The sequence below is a fragment of the Chelonia mydas genome, chromosome 13 (assembly GCF_015237465.2).
Source record: "Chelonia mydas isolate rCheMyd1 chromosome 13, rCheMyd1.pri.v2, whole genome shotgun sequence".
Taxonomy (NCBI): domain Eukaryota; kingdom Metazoa; phylum Chordata; order Testudines; family Cheloniidae; genus Chelonia; species Chelonia mydas.
In genome coordinates, this window is record NC_051253.2 from 40272691 (window position 1) to 40300604 (window position 27914).

General features: G+C 52.2%; 1 protein-coding gene and 3 gene segments (V, D, J or C); all 4 read right to left on the reverse strand.

Moving 5' to 3' along the window:
• Nucleotides 1–27914, reverse strand: part of LOC102932895 — a 489191-nt gene that overhangs the window by 204972 nt on the left and 256305 nt on the right.
• The window catches only part of LOC102940154 (immunoglobulin epsilon heavy chain-like), a 1331510-nt gene that overhangs the window by 170797 nt on the left and 1132799 nt on the right, over nucleotides 1–27914 (reverse strand). The gene's annotated exons all lie outside the window — the stretch shown is intronic.
• LOC119563587 overlaps nucleotides 1–27914 on the reverse strand; it is a 797667-nt gene that overhangs the window by 150765 nt on the left and 618988 nt on the right.
• The window catches only part of LOC119567833, a 275078-nt gene continuing 262161 nt past the window's right edge, over nucleotides 14998–27914 (reverse strand). The window contains 2 exon segments of the C gene segment in view: nucleotides 14998–15606; nucleotides 20997–21130. Of these exon segments, the coding sequence occupies nucleotides 15523–15606; nucleotides 20997–21130 (218 nt within the window).

Here is a 27914-nt window from a genome sequence, read left to right on the forward strand (position 1 = left end):
GAGTCTGGGAAGGAGTGGGGTCTGGTGGAATAGAGAGGTGAGCAGGCTCACAGCCAGGGCTCCTGGCTCTGTAGAGCCCCCTATGAGGTTGGAGTCCCACCATTCTTTGGGTTTAGGATTCTCAGTTCTTAACATCCTGACTTGCCTTTCTCTCTGACAGAGCTCCCACAACCCCCCTCTGTGTTCCCTTTGTTCCCCTGTTGTGACGACATTGCTGGGAGCTCCACTTGTGAGGTGACTGTAGGCTGCCTCGTGACTGGCTATTTCCCGGAGCCCGTGGACATCAAGTGGAATTCTGGCACGGTGACCAATGGGATCAAGACCTTCCCAGCCGCGGCACAGAGCAGTGGCAGGGCCTTCACCCTCGTCAGCCAGCTCACCGTCCCTGCCTGGGACCTGGTGAACAACACCTACCAGTGCAGTGTGGAGCACACTCCCTCCCATAAAAAGATAGATGTGGAGATCACGAATGGTGAGCTACATTGGGATGCCAGAGAATGAAGAAAAGACTGAGGCAGAAGTGTGCAATAAAGTGTCAGAGGGAGTGGGGCAATACAATGACAGCGTCCATGGGAGGGAGGATAGAGAAGAAAAGGGATGGATGTATGGATGGACAGTGAAGAGGGAAAGATGTAGGGAGTGAAAGAGAGAGGGATGGATGGTATGGAGAGTGGGCTAGGTGGGTGGACTGATGGAGATACAGAAGTATGGATGGATACATGGAGGGACGGCTGGAGCAATGACCTAGACAGAGTGATAGATCGATGAAATGGTGCAGAGGGAAGGAAGGAGGGAAAGGTAAAACTTTCCTCTCTCAGTTGTCATTCAGGACTTGAGCACATTGTCCTCAGAGCTGTACAAATGCAATTGATTCATGCCTCTGACCTGGTATCCATTTTCTGTCTTTGCTCCCAGTATGTGAGGCTCTCATTCATCCTGAGGTTCGCCTCCTAGGCCCCTCCTGTGAGCGCAACTCTTTGGAGAAGCAGCTGGAGGTGGTTTGCCTCCTCCTGAGATTCAGCCCCGGTGCAGCCAAAGTGGAATGGCTGGTGAATGGTGAGAAGGGGAACCTTCCCACCACGGACTTCTCCATTTGGAAGGGCACAGAAGGCTTCTATATGGGCCAGAGCTGAGTGAACGTCACCAAGGAGAGCTGGGAGAAGGAGGACGTCTACACCTGTAAAGTTACCCTCCCAGCGAGGGGAACGGAGCACTTCATGCACAACACCAGCAAGTGCTTGGGTGAGGGGCTATGGCCATGCACGGTGGGGTGGGATGAAGGGTTACTCAGAAACCCGCCTCGCCTAAGGGTAGGTGGGACTGTGCCCAGATCCCAGGGTGATGGGTGACATAGAAATACAATAGTGAGATGGATACTGGGAGTGGGTGGGGAGAGGGATGGGTGGATGCAGTGATAGATATGGTGGCTGGATGGATAGAGAGATAGATACTGTGGCTAGAAGGATGAATGACTGGAAGGAAAGATGGATATGATGGTTGGATAGAAAGATAGGTCTGATGGATGGATGGAGTGAGAAAGGGGATGTATATATGTGAATAATTATTAATAAATAGATGGAGCCATAGATGTTGCACAGGAAAGTGTAGATGGAGAGGCAGAAAGGGATTGTTAGATAGCTAGAAAGAGGCTTTTTTTCCAATAGTTTCTCTCTTCCTTCCTTCTAACATCCCATGAAATTGAGGGATCACAAAATTAGGGGAATGACAGTATCTCTCTAATCTTCTGTAACGCCCATCACTGTAGTATCCTTCATGGCCCAGGGAATTCATGGAGTCTTCTGCTCTTCTTTCCCTATTGAGATGAGTCCTTTGTATTTCCTCAGCCTGTCTCAGTAACTCAGTGGCTCCATCTGTCTATGTCACCGAGCCGTCCTACGATGACCTGATTGGGGAGACAGCCTGTGTGACGTGCTTGGTGCTGGGCTATATCTTGGTAGATGTTCAGGTGGCTTGGGAAGTGGATGGGAAAGCCAGCTCTGAGGTGGAGACAGGAGCCCAGGAACAAGCCAATGGGACTCAGAGCATCACCAGCACCCACAAAATAACCTTGGAGCAATGGAAGAGCAGGACCAACTTCACTTGCAAAGTGAAACTTCCTTGTTTTGGAGAAGTCACCCAGGATATGCCACTCATGGACACGAGTGAGTATGTCTGTGTTTAAGTCCTGACTCCCTTTGCAAACTCAGCCAAAATCACTTTACTCTTGCTCTGTGCCTGGGCCTGCAAAGTGGGGATAAGGCTCCTTGGTTTCTTTCAGCCAGTGTCTGTTTCTGGAACGGAGCTCTCTTTCCCGTCCGTACATCACCTAGCGGGAGGGGGTTGCAGTCTCGGTTTGGGCCAGTAGACCCCACCACAATAATAGTAATGGTGAATGTTTTCAGACCAGCTTTGGCCATGGAAAATGAAGCCCTTGCAATTCACTAGAATCCATTAGGGTGGTGAGGAAATAGAGGAGGATCTGGTGGATATTTCCTGGGTCTTTCAAAGTGACGATTCAGCCAGAGCCTTCACAAGAGGTGATGAGGGACAGAAGATATAAAGTAGGGTTAAGATGGTCCATAAAAGTTAGATTCATTGAGTCTGAGGCCAGAAGGATCATTAGGTCATCTAGTCCGACCTCATGTTTCCCTGGCCAGAGTATTTCACCTATTTACCCCTTTATCAAGTCCAGTAACATGTCTTTGACTAAAGCTTCATCTAGAGACACATCCCGTTTTGATTGGAACCCCTCAAGGGATGGAGAATTCACCACTTCCCTTGATAGTTTGTTCTGATGGTTTTCTTCCAGTATTGTTGCCTTACAACGAATTTGAATGTGACTGGTTTCAATTTCTGGCCATTGGTTCCTGTTCTGCCTTTTCTGCTAGATTAAAGAACTTTTTAGTACCCGACATTTTCTCTCTGGGAAGGTATTCATACACTAATCAAGTCACTTCTTCAGTTCATTGAGGCTCTTCTTTGAGCCCTTTTCAATTTTTCAAACCACAAAGTTGTGAAATGGGTGGAAAGAAATCTAGAGATTTTAATAAATGTTGGGTTGCTTTTATTTGCTTTCTGGTTGGTGAGCTGGGAAGCTAAAGGGAGTGGGTGGGGATCATGTTTTCAAACTTTTCTTTGCAGTCAGTGGGGACAGACCCTTCCTTTTTTGATTAAATGAAAGCTGAGATTCCCTGGCCATCGCATGAGCTGTGGATTTAAGGAAAAACAGCAAATACCATAATAAATATGGCCAAGGTTGGTCACCCCTCACATGTTCGACTGAGGGACTCAGTGGAGACATATTCCATCTCCGGGAGAGAAATTAGCTTCATATCACATCTCTGTCCCTTCCAGCCTACCCTGCCATGAGTCTACTGTCTCAGCCACTGTCTCCTGCCCGGACCCAGAGGAAACTCCAGGGAAGAGAGATTCCCACACGTTCCTCTGCGACGTCACTGGATTCTTCCCAGCAGACATCAGTTTCCGCTGGGAGCACAACGGCTCCATAGTTCCTGCCTCCCAGTACAGCAGTGGCCCCATCGTCAGATCTGGCCAGGCCTACTCCACTCAGAGCATCTTGAGAGTCCCCATGCCCAAGGGGGAAGGAGAAGCGGGGCCCCAGTATTTCTGCCTGGTGTGGCACATGACGCTGAATGAAACCTTGAAGGTCAAGGTGAAGCCAGGGAATTGTGAGTTGAAGCTTCCAAAGGGTGATGAGAGGGTTGTTCATCCCAATACGGTCAAGGCCCCCATTACCTCCAGGGGCTAGTGAGGCAGCTAGCACCAGTTCAGGCTTCAATGCTGGGGTTTCCAAAGGGATTCACGCTCTCAACTCCCACATCGGCTTGCAGTGAGAGTTGTGGTCTCAAGTCCTGAGGGACCTTGGGAGACCAGCAGCCAGAATATCACTGGGGTAAAATATAAACAGCACCTTCTGCCTGTGTAGTGGGGAGGGGTTTTGGGGATGCAAGTTGTATCCTGAGCTCTGGATGTGGGATCTAGTACTTCCAGCAGGGGGCCGAGAGCCAGGACTCCTGGGTTCTATCCCCAGCTCTGGGAGGGGAGTAGTGTCTAGTGATTACAGCGTGGGGGAAAGGAGTCAGGAATTACCATGGGCAGGTCATTTCTCCTCTCTGTGTCCCAGTTGCCATCTCTGTCATCTTCATTGAGCTCATGAATTTCAGGCTGGAAGGACCCTGAGTTGAGCAAACATGGCAGGTCTGTCCCCTGCCATGTTTTCCACAATGGGGCTTTCTCCCATCGGAGCCAGAGACCTTCAGATCTGCTCATGGGACCCAGAGACCCAAATAATAATAATGGGACCCAGGAATCCCAATCCCTGGGTGTGTTGGAAAACCTCAGCCGTTGTTCCCGACACCACATGAGATGAGGGTCCTTCCCCTTCCATCAGGAAACCCAGTGCCCTATTTCCCACCCCAATGACCCTTGGCCCCTTCCCAAAACAGCCCCTGGGCTTTGCACCCCTGAGACAGAGGCACTTAGTTATCAGCTGGTGCCTCTTGAGTATTCACTCATCTCAGGCCTCAACGCTGCCTCCTGCCCCCAACCAGGTGGCGGAAACTGTAATCAACATCCTCTGGAGGTCTTTCTCCTTCCCCCTTCCCTGGAGGATCTCTACATAGGGCAGAACGCCACCATCAGTTGTTTGGTGAGCAGCATGGAGACCCCCGGAAGCCTGGAGGTCTCCTGGAACCGGGGTAGCGGGGGCCCATTGGCCGTGGTCTCCAGGGAGCCGGTGCTGCAGGAAAATGGCACCTACAGTGCAACCAGCATCCTGCGGGTGTGCATGGAGGAGTGGCAGGCAGAGGAGGAGTTCACCTGCACAGTGAAGCACCAAGACATCCCATCAGCCATTGTCAAGACCATCCACAAGATTCATGGTAAGAACCCTCCTTTCCCCCGTAGGGGGTGCTAGCTCCAATCTGGCTGGCTCAGGGTGTGGGGAATGGGACACAGGTCCTTTTGTCTCTAGGGGGTGCTAGCTCTGATCTGGCGTCAGGTCAGTGAGACTAGGCATTACACATTTGTGGGTGGGATGAAATGTGCAAATTTATGAGACAGAAGGGGACGGAGAGTCAGGACTCCTGGTTTCTTTTTCCAGCTCTGGGAGCAGAGTGAGGGGTGGGGTCCAGTGGGTTGTAGCAGGGGGGTTGTGTGGGGGATGGCAGCCAGGACTCCTGGTTCTCATCCCTCACCATTAACCCTTTGGTGTTTCCTTGTTGCAGTGGTCTCTCCCATAACCCTTCTGTCTACATCTTCCCTCCTCACGCTGAGGAGCTGGCGCTCCGGGAATTGGCCACCATCACCTGCCTGGCCTCCGGCTTCCGGCCCAGAGACATCTTGGTGACATGGACCCAGCAGGACCGGCCCGTGCCCCAGGAGGCCTACACCAACATCGGTCCCGTCCGGGAGGCCGGGAAGGAGGAGCGCTACTTCATCTACAGCAAGCTCAATGTCTTGGCATCTGAATGGGGATGGGGGGACACGTACGCCTGCATGGTGGGGCACGAGGGTCTGCCCATGACCTTCGTCCAGCGGAGCGTGGACAAAGCCTCCGGTAAACCCAGCGCTGTCAATGTCTCTGTGATCTTGTCCGATACCGACGTCACCTGCTACTGAGGAGCAGAGCCGTGTGGGCTCCTCATGGCGTATCTGAGATGGCCAGGGAACCTCGTGGGGTCTGGGATTCCTCTTAGCCTGTGTGTAAAGCTGTGGGAGCTCTGGTGTACAGAGCGTGGCTGTGTGTGGAATATGCCCAAATAAAAATGCAGCATGCCAGAGTTTGTGTTCAATGGGATATCTTCTTCTAGCAGGGGCCATCTCGATGTCTTATCCACCAGCCCAGCCTCCCTCCTACATCATCTATATCCATTCACCACCCTTCTTTCTGAAGTATCTCTTACTATCCATCCAGTCTCCTTATGCATTATTTGATGCATTATCTAGATCTATTCATCAAAGTTTCCTTCTGCAGGATCTATCCACCCATCCTATCCTCTGCCATACCTTTGTCTGTTTTCCCCTCTTTACTTGCTGTCCATTTTCCTGCCCACCTGCAGTCTCTCTCTCTGCACTATGTCTGTTTATCCATCTTTCCCTTGGCAATATTTGACTTTGTCTGTTCTCCCTTTTGCAATCCCTGTCCATCCGTCCAACATCTGCAGTGTCATCTGTCTACCTTTGCTTCTACAACATCCATCCATCCGTCCGAAATTATGCAATATCCTCTATGCATCCATCCATCCTCATGCAGTGTCATGAGTCTGGCTGCCCATCCCTCGGCAGTGACTTGCTATTGTTCATGATATTGCAGCTCCTAGATGTCCTGACCAAGGTTAGGGCCCCATTGTGATGGGTGCTGCATGAACACACAGAGCAAACATCCTTAATGCAAGTCTCAGCACAGAGAGGCTGGGAGGGGGTATTTTGGCACAAAAGGATTATATCTGGGATGCTCGAAGGGGTGAGACACCAATCTCCCCCTGGAATTATGAGTTTATTTCAGTGGCAACTAATTGCCTAAGAGTCCTTTAAAGACCCCAGCCCAAGTGGCTTGTCTCTGGTCACGCTGCAGGTCAGTGGGAGAGGTGGGAATAGAGCCCTGGTCCCCCATCTCCAAGACTTGTGTCTTAACCATTGCACCTGTCCAGCAATGTAGCCCTAGCCACTCTGGTGTCAGAACCCCTGGGAGATGCTTCCTCACCTGACCACATAAGGTGGAGGCAGAGCCTCCAGGAACCTGGTGTTATGTCTGCAGGGAGCTAGGCGGCAGGGTGAGACTGAGTTAGGAGCCTTCATTCCCAGCAGCTCTGTCCCCATTGTCCCTGGATGTGTGAACAGGTGGGTGGTGTTCAGGGGAAGTGATTTCACTTCTGAGTACGGCACTGGGGAGACCGACACTGGAATACAGCATCCAGTTCTGGGGTCAATGTGCAGGAATGGTCAGAAGCGGTAACAGAATGTTAGGCTCCATTAGGAAAGGGACAGATAATAAGACAGTAAGTACCATATTGCCTCTGTATAAATCCACGGTATGCCCACAGCTTGAATACTGCGTGCAGTTCTGGTCGCCCCATCGCCAAAGAGATATAATAGAAATGGAAAAGGTACAGAGAAGAGCAACAGGGCTACGGAGCAGCTTCCATGAGGAGAGATTAAAAAGGCTGGCACTGTTCATCTAAGGAGACAGCTAGGGGGGATTTGAGAGAAGTCTATACAATCATGGCGGGTGGCGAGAAAGTGAATCAGGATGTGTTATTTACTCCTTCACATAACACAAGAGCCAGGGGTCACTCAATGAAATTAAATGGCCACAGGTTTTAAGCAAACACATGGAAGTACTTCTTCACACAACACAGAATCAACCTGTGGATGTTGTGAAGTCCAAAAGCATAACTGGGTTCAGAAAAGAATTAGGTAAATTCATGGAGAATAGGTCCATCAGTGGCTATTAGCCAAGATGGTCAGTGATGCAACCCTATGTTCTTGGTGTCCCTAAGCCTCTTACGGTCAGATGCTGGGACTGTATGAAAGTGGATTAATCACTCGATAATTGCCTCATTCTGGCCATTCCATCTGATGCATCTGGTATCAGCCACTGTTGGAAGACAGGCTACTGGGGTAGATGGATGACTGGTCCGATGCAGTACCGCCATTGTTATGTCAGCATATTCAAAAAGAAGTTTGAAAAATTGGAGTGAGTGCAAAAGAGAACTAGAAAAATGATTAGAGGGCTGGAGAAAATACCTTCCAGTGAGAGATGGGAGGAGCCGAATCGGTTGAGCTTATGAAAGAGACATTCAAGAGATGACTTCATTGATATGTATAAGTACCTCCATGGAGAGTGACCGGGGCCCTGGTGGGCCATGCTGAGATCGCCCAAGTAGGGCATATTGCAAAGAATAGGGCAGGCAATCCCCCAAACTGGTGGTTATTCTGATAGATTCACCAAACTAACAACAAAACAGCTTCTACAATACCTTACTGATTACCCAGAATCCAGAAATACAGTTCCCTTAAAGCAACCCAGCCTTGAGCTCCCACCCAGACAGCCAAGTCAAATATGATGAGGATTACTGAAAATCTTGTTAATCATATAAAAGTTCTGCCAATCCCAAGGGATCGGAGACATTGCCCATCTGGTCAAGGAATATTTCAGATCTTACCCAAATAGATGCTTACGGCCAATTCTTATTAACTAAACTATAATTTATTAAAAAAGAAAAGAGAGAGAGAGAGAGACTTCTGGTTAAAAAGTACAGGTAGGAATAGAGTTCTTAGGTCAGTTTCATAGCAGAGATGGTTAGCTTCAGAGTTGCAACGAGTCCCTTCTAGAATCAGTTTATCAGGTTATAGTCCAATGTCCATGGCCAATATCAGGGTGATCCAGAATAGAACTGGAGGCCTCTGTCTTATGACTCAAACTTCCCCTGACAAAGCTTAAGCAAATCTGAGATGAAAGGATCAGGGCCCAAGAATTTTTATAGACCCCTGGCAGGCTACTGTCAGCCTCTTGACAGCAGGTATTCCTTGGGTGAAGGATAGTGTCTTTGAAGTAACTTCCTATTTCCTAAAAAGAAAAGGAGTACTTGTGGCACCTTAGAGACTAACCAGTTTATTTGAGCATGAGCTTTCGTGAGCTACAGCTCACTTCATCGGATGCATAGCATATCGTGGAAACTGCAGAAGACGAAGAAGAAGAAGGTCTTCTGCAGTTTCCACGATATGCTATGCATCCGATGAAGTGAGCTGTAGCTCACGAAAGCTCATGCTCAAATAAACTGGTTAGTCTCTAAGGTGCCACAAGTACTCCTTTTCTTTTTACGAACACAGACTAACACGGCTGTTACTCTGAAACCTTCCTATTTCCTAAGCATCACCAGTAATTAGCTACATGGATTAACATAAAGCAATTGCCTACCTCCCACCATTTGCAGGTACTTTACTGTATCTTCTATGATTCTATATACTTCAAAGAGAATTTAAGACAGTGATATCACTACATTCACAGTTCATTTAAATGTCAATATCTCCTTTTGATTTCTGAATCAGCAGAGTACAGTGATAGACAGGAACTGTTTGGTTACATTGTCAACCTCTAACAATATATATGTAAACACACAACACCCAAAGGCGCCGACTCCGTGGGTGCTCCGGGGCTGGAGCACCCACAGGGAAAAATTAGCGGGTGCTCTGCACCAAGCAGCAGCCAAGCTCCCCCCTCCTCGTCTCCTTTTCCCACTCCCCCGAGCGTGCCATGTCCCCGCTCCTCCCCCTCCCTCCCAGCTTCCTGCTCCCCCCTGCTGCCTAACAGCTGTTTGGCGGCGCTTAGGACTTTCCGGGAGGAGGGGGAGGAGTGGGGACGCCGTGCGCTCGGGGGAGGAAGCGGAGAAGAGGCAGGGCAGGGGTGGGGACTTGGGGGAAGGGGGTGGAATGGGGTGGGAAGAGGGCGGGGCTGGGGTGAGAAAAGGCAGGGTCGGGCTGGGACTTTGGTCAAGGGGTGGAATGGGGGTGGGGCAAGGGCAGTGCAGGGGCGGGAAGAGGCGGGGCAGGGGTGGGACCAGGGGCAGAGCACCCACCGGGCAGAGGGGAAGTCAGTGCCGATGACAACATCACAAACATTATCTACTACTATGTCTCTAAAGAGAAATCTGGGGAACCACTGAAAGACTTGCCAGAAACAGACAGGAGTGGAGGAGCTTCATCACTGCCCTAAATGTCAGAGGCGTAATGGGAACTAACTAACTATGTCTCTGAAGCTTGAATCTGGGTTAAGTAGCCTGCTAGTTGTGTAACCCTTTCTGGCCCTGTGTCACAGCGAGAAAACACTAGGCACTAAAGGTGTCTAACTTAGTATAGAAAGGCTTAAGAGGTGCCAATGGCTGGAAGTTAAATGCAGAGAGAACAAATTAATAATAAGGCACAACATATGGAAGGAAACCTTTGGAACTAACTTCCAGTGGAAGTGGTGAAGTCTCCATCTCTTGAGATTTGTACATCCAGCCTGGGGTCCCTTCTGGAAGATATGCGCCCATCAAAGACGAGTCATTGGGCTCCGTAGTGGGCTAGCTGGCTGAGATTCTCTGGCCTGTGGCATACAGGAGGTCAGACTTGATGCTGTAATGGTTCCTTCTGGCCTTAAGATCTACAAATGCACCAGTCAAGGTTTCAGAGCTAGGAAGGTCATGTCAATTATCCACCACCGAACTCTATGGCCCAGGTCATAGAGTGCGTTGGTGGGAGAATTAAGTTTTCAGCCTGTACATCTGGAGAGCTGTGGTCTTCCACTGTGGCTGTAAACCAAACCCAGAGCGAATCATTGTCTCTGGGCCACGATGTTTCAATAACTGTAGTTTCCCAGATAAAGCGGAGAGGGACTGTAATCCTGATGTCCCTTTGAGTGCCCAGGTGTGTACAAAATTAAGGAGGCTCCAGGCCATTTCCCAGGCGATGTTCATGCCATTGACAAGACACATGGACAGGCTCAGGGAATGCTGGGCTGTGAGTCCTTCCAGCTCTTGGGAACGGGTTCCCAATGGAGCCCAGGCTGGTGGTGGGTGAAAGGGGCTCTGACTGAATGGTATCCCATGTGGGATGAGTTGGGAGAGGTCTTGACTCAGTCCCCATGACACAACCACATAAACGGCTGAAGGAATTAGAAATGGGCCATGGAGACGTCTGCCTACAGGGAGAGAGGTCACGCTGTGTGATGGTGGCAGAGTCGCCCCAAGGGAAAAGTCAGTTGGGGGCCATCACTTCTGTTTCCAGTGTGTGACAATATGGGGCAGCTCAGGGTGTTGCTGATGGGGTGGCCGTGCCTTTCCCCCCTTTTTGTAGGGCTTGCGGGTGGGCTGGTCAGGTGTTGCCCAAATGTGGTGATGAGCTACAGATCTTTCCCCTTCTAGGAGAATGGGTTGAAATGGAGTCCAAGCGGGTAGTGGCTTAAAAGTTGTTCCCATCAGATGGCCCCGTTATTAGGTGTATTACAGTCGTGTGTAGAGGTCTCCACTGAGTTTGGGACCCCAATGCGCTAGGAGCTGCACACACATAGAGTAAGAGATAGTCTCTGCCCAGGAGAGCTAAATGTCCAAACAGAGAAAGGATGTGAAGGGAAACTGAGGCACAGAGAGGGGAGGTGAATTGCCTGAGGTCCTGCAAAGTCAATGACAGAGCTGGAAATAGACCCATGGGGGTCCTGAGTCCCATCCTAGTGCCCTGTTCGTTGGACCTCACTGCCTGTGGGATGATACAAGTTGAGGGAGGTCTCAGAACAGCTCTGTGGTTAAATTCCCCAGGTCCCCAGAATAGGGATCGGGGGGAATTGGTGCCTCTGCTGCCCGGGAACTGTTCCCAGCACGGCTCAAGCTGGCATTGGCTGGGAAGATGCCGCTGTTGGATGGGGTGCATGGCCCCATTGAGCTATGCATTGGCAGGTCTCAGCCCAGCTCTGTTGCTGGCCTGGGGAGGGGAATCGCATGCTCGGAGTGGCTGGGGTGTGTAAAGGAGCCAAAGGGCGTGAAATTTAATGGAAGTTGGGGCTGAAATCCCTGAGGCTGCTGTGAGAATTGCAGCCTGTGACGGGGGGTCTCCACCTGCAGCCTGCCCGGTCTCCCCTGGCAGGGACCCTCTGTCTCTGGCCCTGGACGGGGATCTCCTGCCAAGAGCACAGATTGGAGCTCCCCGCTGTGCCCGCTCAGCTCCCTGGGTTAACGAAGAGGCCTCTCTAACCGGCACGTGTGTCTCATCCCCAGCTCCTCTCTGCCTCATGGAGGACCAAGGCGTCTCTGTTGAAGGAGGAGAGGAGGAATCTGACGGTCTCTGGACACCTGTTGCCTTCATTGCTCTCTTCCTGCTCAGCCTGTTGTACAGCGCCGGCGTCACGCTGCTTAAGGTAAGAGCAACAGCGACCTTCATGGTCCCGTGTCACTGCTGAGAGCAACAACCCGTGCTCAGGAATCGATCCCACGCCATCAGCATGCAGCCAGCCGCCAGCCGCCAGCCGCCAGCCGCGGGAACTGCTTAGTCACCCACACTCAGTGATGAAATTCAATAAGGACAACGCCAGGTACTCCACTTAGGAAGGAGCAATGAGTTGCACACACACAAATGGGAAATGACGGCCTAGGGAGGAGTACTGCCGAAAGGGACCTGGGGGTCCTAGGGGATCACAAGCTAAATATGAGTCAACAATGTAATACTACTGGGAAAAAAACCAATTCTGGGATGTATTAGCAGGAATGTTGTAAGGAAGATACGAGAAGCAATTCTTCTGCTCTACTCCGTACCGATACGGCCTCTGCTGGAGTCTTGTGTCCAGTTCTGGGGACCATATTTCAGGAAAGATGTGGAAAATTTGGAGAAAGGCCATAGGAGAGCAACAAAAATCATTCAAGGGCTAGAAAACATGAGCTGTGAGGGAAGATTGAAAGAACTGGAGAAGAGAAGACTGGGGTGGCCTGGGTGCGGGAAAGAGATTAGAACATTTTACAAATCTATAAAAGGTTGTTCTAAAAAGGAGGGTGAAAAATTGTTCTCGTTAACCTCGGAGGCCAGGACAAGAAGCAATGGGCTATAATTGCAGCAAGGGCGGTTTAGGTTGGACATTGGAAAAACCTTCCTAACTGTCAGGCTGGGTAAATACTGGAACAAATTGCCCAGGGAGGTTGTGGATCCTCCATTGTTGGAGGTTTTTAGGAGCACGTTAGAGAAATACCTGTCAGGGATGGACTAGTTATGACTTAGTCCTGCCTCAGGGCAGGAGAGGGGACTAGGTGAGCTGTCGAGGTCTCTCCCTGTCCCACAGCTCTATGATGTTACGGTTGTCAGAGGCTAACACCAAAGTCAGGAGTTAGAGCCCAGGTTTAGGAACAGGTTACCTGGAGGGACGAAAGCCTGGGTGCAGGACAGCAGCCGGGCTGGACCCAGACGGGAAGAGGGGAGGAGCCGGGCTGGACCCAGACGGGAAGAGGGGAGGAGCCAGGCTGGACCCAGACGGGAAGAGGGGAGGAGCCAGGCTGGACCCAGACGGGAAGAGGGGAGGAGCCAGGCTGGACCCAGACGGGAAGAAGGCAGGAGCCGGGCTGGACCCAGACGGGAAGAAGGCAGGAGCTGGGCTGGAACAAGCAGTCACAGCTGCTATGGCAGCCCTGGGGAAATTCTTTGGGCAGCTGCTTAACTTCTCCTGGGCTCATGAACCAGGCTGCTGACTCTGCCAAGCAATCAGGGCGGAGCCAATCAGGCAGCCGGCTCCAGGCCAGGTGCGCACGTCAGGTTGCCTGGGACTGGCTCTGCTGCCAGCCCTGATTCCTGACAGTGACCAACGATCAATGAGAGAGAATCAGGAACGATTACTCATTAATAATCCACCACCCGTCATCACTAATTAACGAGCTGCCATCCAGGTTAATGCGGCAGTGATCAATACATGAGAGTCAACAATCTATTATCAATTCCAATCATTTATCACTGAGAAATCAATAATCACGGATTGGCTGTCCCTGGTCAGTACCTAGTGATCTGTACTTAATGCTGAATAGCCATTAATCTGCAATGAATTATCAATAATCAACACTCCCAGATCAGTAATTAATGTAAAAGAATCGAGGATCAAGCATCAATAAGCTGCTAATAATTATCAATTGATAAGAATCACTTGTCAATAATGAGGAATTAATGATCAATGACCAAAACTGAATGATCCCTAATTAAGACGCAAGAGGAAGTGTTCCAAGAGCAAGGCTCCATGAGCGTCAATCAATGAGCACTCAGCCGTGATCGCTAAGGATCAGTCGTCGGGCCCAGAAGCACAAAGGGCCAGAGGTGCCCGTGAAGCCGGTTCTGTGCCGGGCCGCGGTGCAATGGGGCTGGTACGAGAAGCAGGGAGAATCGGCGGAGGCAGCTGCGGCTCCCCAGGGACTTGGTGTGCGGCACCCGCTGGGCAGTGGCCGTTCCCTGAGGCGGTTTGACAAGGCTGGTGTCTCTGTCTGGAAGATGAGCTCCAGCTCAAGCCAGACATCCTGGCAGGACGCAGGCGTGGCTGGGCGAGGCTAGATGGTGCCAAGGGTCCCTTCTGGCCTTGCTCTCCCAGCCGAGGATGCTGCCCGTGAGCGGCACCGGCTGAACCCCTCTGCTCTCTGTGTCCCACAGGTACGGTGAGTGCCCAGCTCCGGGCTGCTAGGAGGGGACAGCACTGCTTCGTCCTCTTCATTCCCTCCCTCCATCTTCAGCCCTGCCGGGCTCCAGCCCCCTCTCCGGACACCGGGAGGGACCATGTTCCACGGCAGCGCGGAGGGCGCGACAACGGCCGCTGAAGGGTCTGAGCTCCGCAGAACCCAGAGCAGGGAGGGCAGAGTCCTTCCCCGGACGTCCCCGTGGGGCAGCCCACGCTGGAGCTTGAGCTCAGCCCCGTGCCCTCAGTCCTCCACCCCCATCCCACGGCAGGGACTGGATTTCCTTGTGTGTCTGTGTGTGCAGGGCTGTAGTGTCCTGAGGCCTGGTCAACGTGGACTGTGGCGAGGAAGAAGAGTCTCATTTGCTCCATCGTTTAACTTGCAACTTAAACGGGAATTGTGTGTTTGATCGAAAATAAAAGGAGTTAAGAATTGGTAGCTGCATTTCAGGGTGGTTTGGGGGATTTAACCAAGGAGAACGGTACCCACTGTATGTCCCAGCCCCCTGGTGTCTATCTACGCATCCGTCCATTCTCAGACATACACTCCTTCCTTCCTTCCATCCATCCATCCATCCATCCATCCATCAGTGGTATTCCCTGCCCCAGAGATCTCCCCTTAGTGCCCCTCGGTCCCAGCTCTCTGGGTTCGTAGCTAGGCCCCCATCTCCCATTGGGGCCAGTGCAGCGGGCATCCTTCATTTTATTCTCCATGCCCAGAGGCGCCCCCTACAGACACGAAATGACCCTCTGGCGGCTGTCAGGGGTCCCTGAAAGTCGGGGATGGAGGTTATGAATGAGATGGAGCCTGATTTGTATATTTATTTATTTACTGTCACTCAGTGCACACAACAAAAGTCACACCCACACACCACCCATAAAAATCCCAATGAAGAGCTAAATATGCAACATACAGCACGACAGACACAACTCTGGCTATGGTCCTGCCCCAGGGCGGGGGGCTGGCTGGCGCAGGGGGTGGGGAAGGGGATATGGGGCCTTTCCCCTCTAGGGGGCGCTGGCTCTGATCCAGTCCCAGAGCAGGGGGCTGTTGGGCTCGGGACGGTGGGAAGTGGGACTCGGGTTGTTTCCTCGCTAGGGGCACTGGTTCCCTGCATGGTACGAGTTGTCCGGTCTCAGCCCAGCTCCCAGCAGGGCAGCGTCCCCAGTGGCTGAGGGTGGATTAGGCCATGTGGGGTGAGCTCCTCACTCCCCCCAGGGGGTCTCCCAGGGGCACAGCGCTAGCGGGGGGCAGCTGTGGGACTCAGGGTGGTGTCACCAATAGAGCCGGGAGTCCCGGCCCCTTGTCTCCAGGCGGACGGGGGCAGCGGCCCCTACACCACGCGCTGGACAACGTTCTTGTACTCGGGGCCACTCGCCTGCTTCAGCTGCACCATGGCGGAGAACAGCCACTTCACCTGCAGGGGGGCAGAGAGAGCAAGGGTGAGAGGGGTCAGCACTGCGGGAGCTGCTCGGTCCGTCTGTCTGTCTGTGTCATCCCTTCCTGCTTTTATGTCTGTGTCTCATTCACTCAGTCTCTGTCTTATTCACCTATTCTTCTTTCTCTTTCCTTCTTCCGTTCTTTCTTTCCCTTCCATGCTGCCCTCTGTGACGTTATTGACGTGAACTGTGACCGCATGGATCATTGTTGCAACCACTGTTATATATTTGCAGGAAATGTTGTACAAAGGTTGTGGAGTGAGGTGTCTATGACAAGGTTATGATTTGCTGGTTGTGATGATCCTGTGTGTGTGTGTGTGTATCATTTTTGTAGTTGAAGTTATGGATACTGGCTATGGACTTGTATCTCAAAGTGTTTTGATTCTAAGTAGCCTCAGTCAAGCATTTGCTCAGCTTCTTGAGAAAGGACAGTTCTCAGTAAGTGCCCAATCAAGAAACACTTAACTGACAATCAATTTGGGAGATGCCAATCCACATCTGAGCTTTCCTGGGAACGTTCATACTAACATGTAAACAATGGCATCGGCCTGCGAACTGAGCCATGCATGGATATGTGACTTGCCCATGTGACTCCAGACTCCATCTTGCTGCTCTGATTTTCCACAGTAAGAAGAAAGGGGTGTCCTTCCATGGGCAGAGAATATAAAAGGCCCGGAAAACCCCTCCATTTTGTCTTGATCCTGCTTCAGACCTCTGGAGGAACCTTGCTACAAACTGAAGCTCTGAACAAAGGACTGAATGACCCCTCCCAGCTGTGGATGTTCTCCAGAGACTGGATTTGAACCTGCATCACTGCTACAAGCCTGCACCAAGAACTTTGCCATTACTCTCTGTGTCATAAATAGAAAGGGAAGGGTTCCAACCCCACTGTGTGCAGTAACATAAAATCCCTCCTGGCCAGAGGTACAGAATCGCTTACCTGTGAGGGATTAATCAGTGCAATTAACCTAGTTGACACCTGAGCAGAAGGGCCAATGGGGAAAGAAAATACTTTCAGATTGTTTGTGCTCTCTTTGTTGTTCCCTCTCAGAACAAAGAGAGAGATGGAGCAGGTAACCCAGCTCCTAAAAAGATCCTGAAATAATATGTCTAAAATTACAGGAATTGTAAGTAATAGGAAGGAAATGCGTTGGATTATTTTTTGTTTTAGCTTGTAAATTTTCCCTATGCTAAGCGGTAATTTTATTCCTGTTTTGTGTCTGAGAAGCAGAGTCAGAGGGGAATCCTCTGTGTTTTAAATCTTTTTATTTACCCTGTAAAGTTATCTTCCACCCCAATTTTGCAGGTGTGATTCTTTCACTTTTTTTTAAATAAAATTCTTCTTTTAAGAACCGGATTGATTTTCACTCCCCTAAAAACCAGGGATTTGGTCTGTGCTCACTTTGGTAACCTATTGGTTGGTATATTATTCTCAAGCCCCCCCCGCCAAGAAAGGGGGTGAAGGGGCTTGGGTGGATATTTTGGGAGGGGGGGATAGGGCTCCAAGTGGCCCCTCCCTGAATGTTTGTTTAAATCACTTGGTGGTGGCAGTGATACCGTCCAAGGACAAGGAAAGGAATTTGTGCCTTTTGGAAGTTTTTAACCGAAGCTGGTGGAATATAATCTTCGAGGGTCTTTCATGCGGGTCCCCACATCTGTACCCCAGAGTCCAGAGTGGGGAGGGAACCCTGAGACTCTGGCTGGCTGGTTTGGTGCTTTAGAAGTGGAGAAAGCCCAGCCTTGGGCTGTGACGGCCCTGCTCTGAGCAATTTGCCCTGAATTGAGACTCTCAGAAGTGTCCCGCCAGAGGCAGCGTCGTTACAGTCGTGTAGTCGGGCTGGGATCCACAGAACCAGATCTGTTACGCTTTGGAGCCGAACCCCACACTATCCAAAGCTGAATTTTGGTGTTGAGAGTTTGGCTGGCTAAAGAGCAGTTGCAATGGGTGAGCAACGAGCGTGTGAGGGCTGAGAGAGAAGCCCTGGAAGATTTGTGCTCAGAAAAGGGGAAAAGCTTTAAAAAGAAAGCTACAAATGGAGGACTGGGAGATCTGTTCATGGGCAGGGATCAGGAGGCAAGACACAGCCCTTACCTGAGGCTACAGAAGCAATTGGAATGCAAAAGGCAGGAAATAAACTGCAGCTTGAGCTCGAAGAGAAACGAGCAGACAGTCGACGGCTGGAAAAGCAGCAGAACGGCTGAAGTAGAGAAAGAAGCTGCTGAGGGAGAGAGAGAAGCCAAGGAAAGGAATGCTGAGCGAGAAAGGGAAGCTGATGAAAGAAAGAAGGAGGCGGATGAGAGCGAGGAAAGGGCTTGTAGGGGGCGCAGGGAGCTGCTGGCTGCCGAGGAGAAGGTTCACCAACTTCAGCTCCGAGGAATGGAAGAGCAAAGAAAGTCCTCGCCCCCTGGTGCGCCGCTTCCCCGCCATAACGAGAGGAACTGGGAAAGGATCTGTCCCATTTACAAAGATCCTGACAGCCTAGAGGAGTTTCTGTCTGCCTTTGACCGTCGATGCACTCTGCACGGGATCCCAGATGAGCAGCGAATATCTGTCCTGCTGACCAGACTGACGGGAAAAGCCAGGGCACAAGGAGAGCTGAAAGGGGCTTTGATTGTGTTACCTATTGACAGTTTGACAACTTGTAGCAAGAAGGAAATAATTCCTAAACTTGTTTGTGTTGAGCCTGAGAACTTCCATGTTGCCAGTGACTGTGAGGAAAGTTGCAGAGGGAAAGAGAGTACCTCTAACCTTTTATCTAGCGAGTCTATGAGTTTGCCTGAAGGGGATTGTGTAGAAATCCGCCTGACGAGCCAAAGGTAATGCAAAATGTACGTGAGACCCAGAAAGAGTCTGTTGTTGCTCAGGAAAGTGTTCCTCTAGAGCCAGCCCTAGGTGAAGAGGCCGGGTAAGGGCAGAATTTCTGTGAGGGGTGAATTGTTGCTTAGAGAAGCTCCTCGGGAAAGGAATCCTCAGGGTAATCTGTGCAAGGAGTTGGCTGTAGCTGAAGGGTGTGGAAGTGATTGAATCAAGAAAGTTTCAGGTCCTAACAGCCAGAAATTTTCTGTTGTGAATGGATCCACAGACTTTCCCTTTGAAAGATCCCGTGTGGGTAGCTTTGAGAAGGTCTCAGATGGAGGGAAAGCTGTTAAGAAAGTCGAGCAGCCCTATAACACCAAGTGGCTGTGCTTGACCAGTTTGCTGGGGAGACGAGGTTGTTGAGAGAGGAATGTCTCCGCGCTGATTCTGTAAGGGAGCCGTCTGTGCTTCAGGGTCTGAGGACAGATTTGGATACTAATGTTTTAGAGCCTAACAATTTTATGGCCAATCAGCCGGTGAATTCTGTTAAGCAAGAGAAATCAGGGTTTGATCCTTCAGGACAAGGAGGAAAAAGAGAACTTGATTTTGCAAAGGGTAACCCTGAAAGGCCCAAACCCCAGTGGTATTGAGCCAAAGGTGGGGCATGACAAAAATGATGGTAGATGGACACTTGCAATGAATTTGTTGTTCTTGCTACTGGTAATTTTTGTAACTATTGTGTTGCTAGTACCAAGAACTGTAAAAATGTCCAGTGTGCCGAATCTTTTGGAAGAGCCCTTGAACCTGTTAAAAGAAATACATGAGAACACGCTTTATGTGAAAAGGCCTTGTGATGCCGACGGTTCACCGTTAATGCCTGGAAACGGTATTCGAACTTTTCACAGGGGAAAAGACATTCCAGACCGAATGTGCTGTACGAAAAGGGAAACCGAGGTACACTACCCTATTGCTTTCACGGCTAAATGCCACGATTCATATCCAATGGACACCACTAATATCTACATTCACTGGATATTAATTGGGTTCCAAACATTTGCCAGAATTTGGATAAATAAAGTAGCTGTTTTCTTTAGCTCTTGGCAAAATCACGTCAGACATACTGGAACCGGGCTGCAAGAGCAGAGCCAACCCACTATTGTTCAAACCACGTTTTCCCTTGAGTTTGTAAAGAGATTCAGTCAGGTCATTGAACATGACTTCGATAAACCGTTTCTGTTACACACTGGTACAGCTTCTCACCCAATACTAGCTGTAGTAAGACAGAACCAGGGATTGGGGAGCTCGTGGGATGCAGTCAGTGATGTTTGTGTCATTCCTTCCTGCATCAATTTTGCGTTGGGGATGTGACATTGTTGCCATAAGCTATCACCGTATAGATCATTGTTGCAACCACTGTTCTATATTTGCAGCAAATATTATACAAAGGTTGTGGAGTGAGGGTCTATGACGAGGTTATGATTTGCTGGTTGTGATGATCCTGTCTGTGTGTGTGTATGATGTTTGTAGTTGAAGTTATGGATATTGGCTATGGACTTGTATCTCAATGTGTTTTGATTCTAAGTAGCCTCAGTGAAGCATTTGCTCAGCTTCTTGAGAAAGGACAGTTCTCAGTAAGTGCCCAATCAAGAAACACTTACTTGACAATGAACTTTGGGAGACACCAAACCACATCTGAGCTTTCCTGGGAACCTTCAAACTAACATGTAAACAATGGCGTCGGCCTGCAAACTGAGCCAGGCATGGACATGTGACTTGCCCATGTGACTCCAGGCTCCGTCTTGCTGCTGTGATTTTCCACAGTAAGAACAAAAGGCTGCTCTTCCACCGGCAGAGACTATAAAAGGCCCTGAAAACCCCCCATTTTGTCTTCATAGCTCTGGAGGAACCTTGCCACACACTGAAGCGCTGAACAAAGGACTGAAGGAGCCATCCCAGCTGGGGATGTTCTCCAGAGACTGGATTTGAACCTGCCGTTTATTCCATCCCTGCTGCAAGCCTGAACCAAGAACTTTGCCATTGCTGTGTGTCATTGATTCCACGTAACCAATTCCAGCTCTCATCTCTATCTTTTTCTTTTTATGAATAAACCTTTAGATTTTACATTCTAAAGGATCGGCAACCGCGGGATTTGTGCGTAAGATCTGATTTGTAGATTGACCTGGGTCTGGGGCTTGATCCTTTGGGACTGTGAGAACTTTCTCTCTTTTACTGGGGTATTGGTTTTCATAACCATTCGTCCCCATAACGAGTGGCACTAGTGGTGATACTGGGAAACTGGAGTGTCTAAGGGAATTGCTTGTGTGACTTGTGGTTAGCCAGTGAGGTAAAACCAAAGTCCTCTGTGTCTGGCTGGTTTGGTGTGCCTTAGAAGTGGAGAAATCCCAGGCTTGGGCTGTAACTGCCCTTCTCTAAGCAATTTGGCCTTAACTGATACTCTCAGAAGTGTTCCACCAAAGGCAGCATCGTTACAAGAGGCAACATCGTTACACTCTCTTCTGTGCTAGACTCATTCATTCTTTCGTTCCTATATTCGTTCTCTCTCTCTCTCACCTTGAACAGGGTCATGGTGGCACTGTAGCACACGCTCAAGAGGAAGAGGGTGATGAAGACCGAGATGGTGGACCAGACGCCGTCTATCTCCTTGTCTCCATCCTCACTGCAAAACTCACCTGACACGATCACCTCTGTTGGGGGAGAGAAAGAGACATCAACTCCAACTCAGCCACTGTGACAGAGAGAGCTCGGACTGTGAGTCCAACACCAACCCGCCTCTCCCCTTCTCTCTCCGTCCTTCCATTCCTCCACTCATCTATCTCTGGATACATCCACCCATCCCTGACGACAAAGCATCCATCATTCCATCCCTAGAGACACGCCTCCTTCCATTCATCCATCTCTAGATGTATCCATCCATCTGCCCATCCCCATTCACTCCTCCATCCATCCATGACCACAAACCACCCATCGATCCGTCCATCCATGACCACAAACCGCCCATCGATCCATCAGTCCATCCTTAGATACCTCCATCCATCCAACTATTCCTAGATACACCCCTCCAGCCATCCACTTTTAGGTACATCCATCCATCCATGACCAAAACTCATCATCCCTAGACACACCCCTCTATCCATCCATCCATCCATGATAGCAACTCCCCCATCCACCCAGCAGTCCATCCCTAAGACGCACCCCTCCATCCATCCACCCACCGCTGCCTGCTGTGATGAAATGAAGGATGCACAGCCTCCCAGGTCTCATCTCACTCGTCCCATGTGGCCGTGGCCCTACAGCCTGGCACTGAAGCTTGTTGAATTTCTCTGTGCCTCAGTTTCTCTGCCTGTGAAAGGAGACTCAGGATCCCTCTGAGGTGGGCGAGGTGCCGGGATGCTGCCATGGTGCAGGAGCTCCCAAAAGACCAGGATGGATGGATTTCACAAGTGTGCCTCTATGACCCTGATCCCAATGTAACTATACACCCAGAAGCCACATCAGATGGAACGCAGCCACCTCTGGGCCTGTTTATACAGGGCTCTCTTGCCAACCTGGAGTTGCCTCGGCTGTGGGGATTTTGAACACTGTCGTTTTTAAGAACAGAGCCACAAGAATCTTAAGGATGGGATCTAATGTTTCTCTCTGATACATAATAGATGCTGCTCCCTGAAGCACGGTGCCCCCTACTGAGCCCCCTGCCCTAGAGATGTCTGGAGAACAGGTGCATGGATCTGTGTGGGTGCATGTTTGTCTCTCTCTGTGTTGTGTGTGTCTCTGTCTGTAGAAACAGCCCAGGTGGGAGGGTCCCTGGGTCATGCCATGTGACAGGTGTGTCCATCTGCCCTGGACTGAGCTCTCTCTCAGCCAGCCCGCACACTCTCTTTCTCTGTGTGCCCCTGCACGGCCCCCAGGATAACAGCCCTACCACTGCTGCTGCAGGCTACCCACTCTTTAATGCCAGGTGCGAGCTCTGTGTGCTGCACTGGTGGGTTTGAGCCCTGCGCTCGCCCCTCCAGCCTTGGGGCTGATACACACATGGGGGGAAGGTGTGTGAGTGAGGGGCTGGGTAGGAGATGGGGCTCATGTGGGGGGCCATAGGGGTATCTGCATCATCTGTCCCACCCCACTGTCTGGGTACACATGGGTTATAGCCTAGAGGGGATCTTGCCTCAATGAGATGCCAAGGATGGCTTGGCCATCCACCGATACACCTACTCACCCAGCCATCTCATGCTCCATCCATCCTTATCTCTAACCATTATCTATATCTTCTGCCCATCCATATAGATCTATACCCATCCATTCTCCTACCTCCACATCCATCCATCTCCATCATCATCCCTACCCATCTATCAATTCATCCTCACCCATGTCTTCCATCCATCCACGCAACCCCATCCACTTATCTATCATCCCTTTATATATTATCCATCTCCAACCATCTATCACCATATGTCTCTATTAACACACTCAGTCGTCCATCCATCCATTGCCACATTCACCCATCCATTCATCCTCGTCTATCTGTCACTCACCATCTGTACCAGCCCATCCATCCGTCTGTCCATCACCATCCATCCGCATCGGTACTGATCCATTACCATATGCACCCACCTACCCATTCATTTATACATCCATCCATCCCCACCGATCCCCATCTCTAGCCTTCCATCTATCGCAGTCCATCTACGGCCATCCATTTATCCATCCCTTCATCCTTCAGAAGGGGTACCCCTCCTACCTTCACCATAGATTTATCCATCAATCCCCATCCACTTATCCATTGGCACCCCACCCGTGAACCATCCACCCATCATTCCCGCAGTGCAGCGCAGTCTAGTGGGATTGGGTGAGACTCTGAGAACACCTGGGTTCTGTTTCTAGCTCAGTAAAGGACGTGAAACCTTGGGCAGGTCCCTTCCCCTCTTGGTGTCTCTGTCTCTTCTCCCTCCTTCTCTATTTAGGTGTGAGCCCTTTGACAGAGGGACTGTCTCCCACTGTGTCTGTGCCATACCCAGTCCAACAGGGCCCTCTCTGAGTTGGGGGTGGAAGTGCTACTTTAATCCAAATAATAATCTCTCTCTCTCCTTCTCTCTGTGATATCTGTTGGTCTATTAGTCCTTCCCTCTGAAGTATGTATGTATCCATCTAACCATCTCTCTGAACACCGGGCCTTCCAACTGACCTGGGCTTTGATATGGGCTCTGTAGTATGTGTGTGTGTAACTGTCCATCTACCCCCCTCTCCATCACTGCTTCTGTGTTGTTTTTGTATCCATGTAGCTACCCATCCTTCCTTCCTATGGCACCATTCCATCCTTCCTTCCATGGCCTTTACCCATGGATCTACCCATCCATCCATGGTGTATATGTATCCACCCATTCAGGATCTGGGAATTGGCATCCCCAGACTTGTAGCATCTCGACTTCTCCCAGTCTGCAACCTGGGACCTCGTCCACCTTGGGCGACCTGCAGATTTCACCCAGTGACACCACAACAAGGAGACCTGGGGGTGAGCTCAGACTCGTTCTGTTTATTCACTTGTTATCATTGCGGGCACAGAGATTATTTACAGGAAGCTGTACTGGACAATACTAGCAGTGGGGCTGGGAGGAGACGTCTTCATTTACCAGAGATTTTGCTGACGCTGCTTTGGATGAACTTCATCTGCAGGTCTTCGTGGATGACCATGCAGGTGTAGGTGTCCCCGCTGTTCCAGCTGGACTTGCTGACTTTCAGCTTGCTGTAGAGGAAGAAGTTCGAGTGGCTGGCTCCATCCTTGATGGGCTGGGTGGTGATGTATTCCATGCTCTCGTCGGGTTTGTGGTTCTTCATCCACTGCACCGAGATGTCCTCGGGGAGGAAGCCCCGCACCAGGCAGGTGAGGCTGACGGAGTCTTCAGAGCTGCTCAGCTCATCGTTGTGGGGGTGCAGGAGGTAGATGCCTGGGCCAGAGCGCCTGCCTTCGGTGCGTGGGGACGGAGGACACAGGGGAGCCATGCACATCACTCAGCTGGGCCACGCGGGGAGAAGGAATGTGCGTGTGTGTGTGTGTGGGTGTGGGGGTAGGAACATCCCCTCTCTCCTTCAGGATGGAGGGGCTGGGGACTGGGAGCTGGTAGTCCTGGAGAGCAGGATGGGGGATAGGATGGTCTCCATCTCACGTGGGGATGCAAAGGGACCCAAGGCCGGGATCCCAGGTTGTTGGGCGTTGGGGCTTCCCCTTAAGGATCATCCCTCCCTGCTGGGGGTGGGGATAGGGGAGTCTCTCCCCTTAGGGACCCTGCTCTCCTCCTACCTGGCTTCTTGGAGATGGATTTCACAAGGGGCGAGGGCAGCTCCGAGTGCTCCACTTTGCAGGTGAAGGTCTCTCCGGCATCCCAGTCGCGGGTGAGGATGGGCATGGAGCTGGAGGCGGTGAAGGTGCCGTTGAACTGCTCACCGAGGTCCAGGCGATCAGGGCTAATGGACTCTGGCTTCTCCCGGGACCAGACCACCCGGAGGCTGGAGTTGCTAGGCAGGTTGACCACCAGGCAGGTGAGCATGGGGCTCTGGGCCACATACAGGGCGGCGGGAGACGGGGGCACCAGGAAGACCTGGATGTTGCTGGGAGATGTTGTTTCTTCTGGGGATGGGAGAGCCCAGGTCAGCCACTAGCCCTGGGTTCCCCTGCCCAAGGCCATCCCAGTCTCCTCTCCCCCCTCGAGCCCAGCCCGGCATCCACCTCCCCAGAGGCGGATTTCCAGTAAAACACAGAGTGCCCTGGCACAGGGCCCCCCAACAACAGAGGGCCCCAGGGCAGGGCAGCTGAGAGGGCAGAAGCTTGGTCCTGCCCAGTGGGAGATTTAGAGTTAGTGGGGCCCTGGGCTCAGTTTCATTTTTGGGGCCCCTCCTTGGGACCCAGCCAAGAAAAAGATCATTCTCTCTTATCCCCCCCGCCCCCATTTCTCCTCTTGTTTTCTTCATCCTCCTCCTGTAAGTAATAGCAAGTAAATGAAAATAAAGGGAGGTACCTTGACTGTTGTTGTCGTCAAACTTATTTTTCCACAGACCACTTGAAAATCGCTGGGGGTCTCGGCAGACACGTAATGATCTTTCCAAATATTGCGTGTACCGTTCGCTAATGATTGTAAAGCGCTTCGGATAAGAGCCCTTTGTAAAAAAATGTCAGAAAAGGTGGGGTGAGGGGTGTGGCCAGGAGTTAGGGTGCAGGAGGGGGCTCAGGCAGGGGGTGCAGGGTCTGGGAGGGGGCTCAGGGCTGGGGCAGGAGGTCGAGGTGTGGAGCGCTTAGCTGGGGCAGCTCTGTTTGGTGCGAGGGGTGCAGGTGGGGATGTGGGGGGGTGCAGGAATCAGGGAGGGCGGGGGGTTTGAGGGGTGTGAGGGGGCGCAGGAGTCAGGGCTGGGGGTGCAGGGTCTGGGAGGGAGTTAGGGTGCAGGAGTGGGCTGGGGCTTGGGGCAGGAGGTTGGGGTGTGGAGCACTTACCCGGGGGCAGCTCCCGTTTGGTGCGAGGGGTGCAGGTGGGAATGTGGGGGGGGGGGTGCGGGAGTTCCTGTTTCATGCTCAGTTCAGGGCTGGGGGTGTGGGGGAGTGCAGGAGTCAGGGCCTGGGGTGGGAGGGCTGGGGGTGTGTGTGGGGGAGTGCAGGAGTCAGGGCAGGCAGGGGGCTGGGAGTGTGTGGGGGAGTGAAGGGGTCAGGGCTGGGGGTGCAGGGTCTGGGAGGTACTTAGGGCACGGGAGGGGGCTCAGGGCTGGGGCGGGAGGTCAGGGCACAGAGCGCTTACCTGGGCCAGCTCCGTTTGGTGCGAGGGGTGCAGGTGGGGATGTGGGGGGGGGGGGGGCAGGAGGTCTTGTTTGGTGATCGGGGGGATCCGGGGCAGTGCAGGTGTCACGTCAGGGGGTGGGGGGCTGGGGGTGCGTGTGAGGGGGTGCAGGAGTCAGGGCAGGGGGCTGGGGTTGTGGGGTGCTCCCAGCCCCCTGCCCCAAGCAGCTCACAACAAGGGGCGGAGGGGGTGGCGTCTGTAGGGGGAGGGCCTGGGCCCTGCCTTTGCTCCGCCTCTTCCCCCGGCGCCCTGCGGCCCCACTGCTCCCCCTCCCTTCAGGAGCGCAGGCCAACAGCTGTTCGGCGTCGGGGGAGGGGCAGGGAACAGGTGGGGGAGGGGGAGCTTGGCTGCCGGTGGGGGCGGAGCCTGCAGCAGGAGCCCCTGGAGCCAGCAGGAGCAGACGCAGATTTACAGTAAAACACAGGGGTCCCCACACTCCCCCTACACATACCCCTGCCCCCCAGCCCCTTGCCATGAGCCGCTCAGGGCAGGGGGCTGGTGTGACTTAGGGCAGGGGGCTGGGAGCACCCCGAAGACCCCTGCCCTGACTCCTGCACCCCGCCATCCTCACCGCCACCCTGAGCACCAGACAGGAGCTCTTGCACCCCCCACATTCCCCCCTCCACCCCTTGCACCAAATGGAGCTGCCCCAGGTAAGCGCTCTGCACCCCAACCTCCTGCCCCAGCCCTGAGCCCCCTCCCACACCCTAACTCCCCCCCAGACCCCGCACCCCCAACCCTGAGCCCCCTCCCGCACCCTAACTCCCCCCCAGACCCCGCACCCCCAGTACTGTCTCCTCCTCCCCCCACACCTAAAGCCCCCTGCTCCCCCTGACGCCTGCACCTCCTCACACCCCACCTGCACCCCTCACACCATACAGGAGCTGCCCCAGGGAAGTGCTCCACACCCCAATCCCCTGCCCCAGCCCTGAGCCCCTCCCTCCCCCTAACTCCTGGCCAGACCGTGCACCCCAAGCCCCAGCCTGCTCGTGCACCCTAGCTCCCTCCGAGACCCTGAACCCCCCACCCTGAGCCCCCTCCTGCCCCCAACTCCCTCCCAGACCCTGCACCCCCTGCCTGAGCCCCCTCCCGCACCCCAACTCCCTCCCAGACCAAACACCCCCAACCCTGAGCCCCGTCCCACACCCTAACTCCCTCCCAGACCCTGCAACCCCACCCTGAGCCCCCTCCCACACCCTAACTCCCTCCCAGACCCCGCACCCCCCACCCTGAGCCCCGTCCTGCACCCTAACTCCTGGTCACACCCCTCACCCCACCTTTTCTTACATTTTTTTTACAAAGGGCTCTTATCCGAAGCGCTTTACAATCATTAGCGAACGGTACACGCAATATTTGGAAAGATCATTACGTGTCCGCCGAGACCCCCAGCGATTTTCAAGGGGTCTGTGGGAAAATAAGTTTGACGACAACAACAGGCAAGGTACCTCCCTTTATTTTCATTTACTTGCTATTACTTACAGGAGAGGAGGGAGAAAACAAGAATGAGAAACGGGGGCGGGGGCGGGGGGGGGGGAAGAAGAGAGAATGATCTTCTTCTTGGCTGGGTCCCAAGGGGGGCCCCCCAAAATGACGCTGATCACAGGGCCCCACTCCCTCTACATCCGCCACTGCCCCTTCTCTTCCGAGGCAGCCT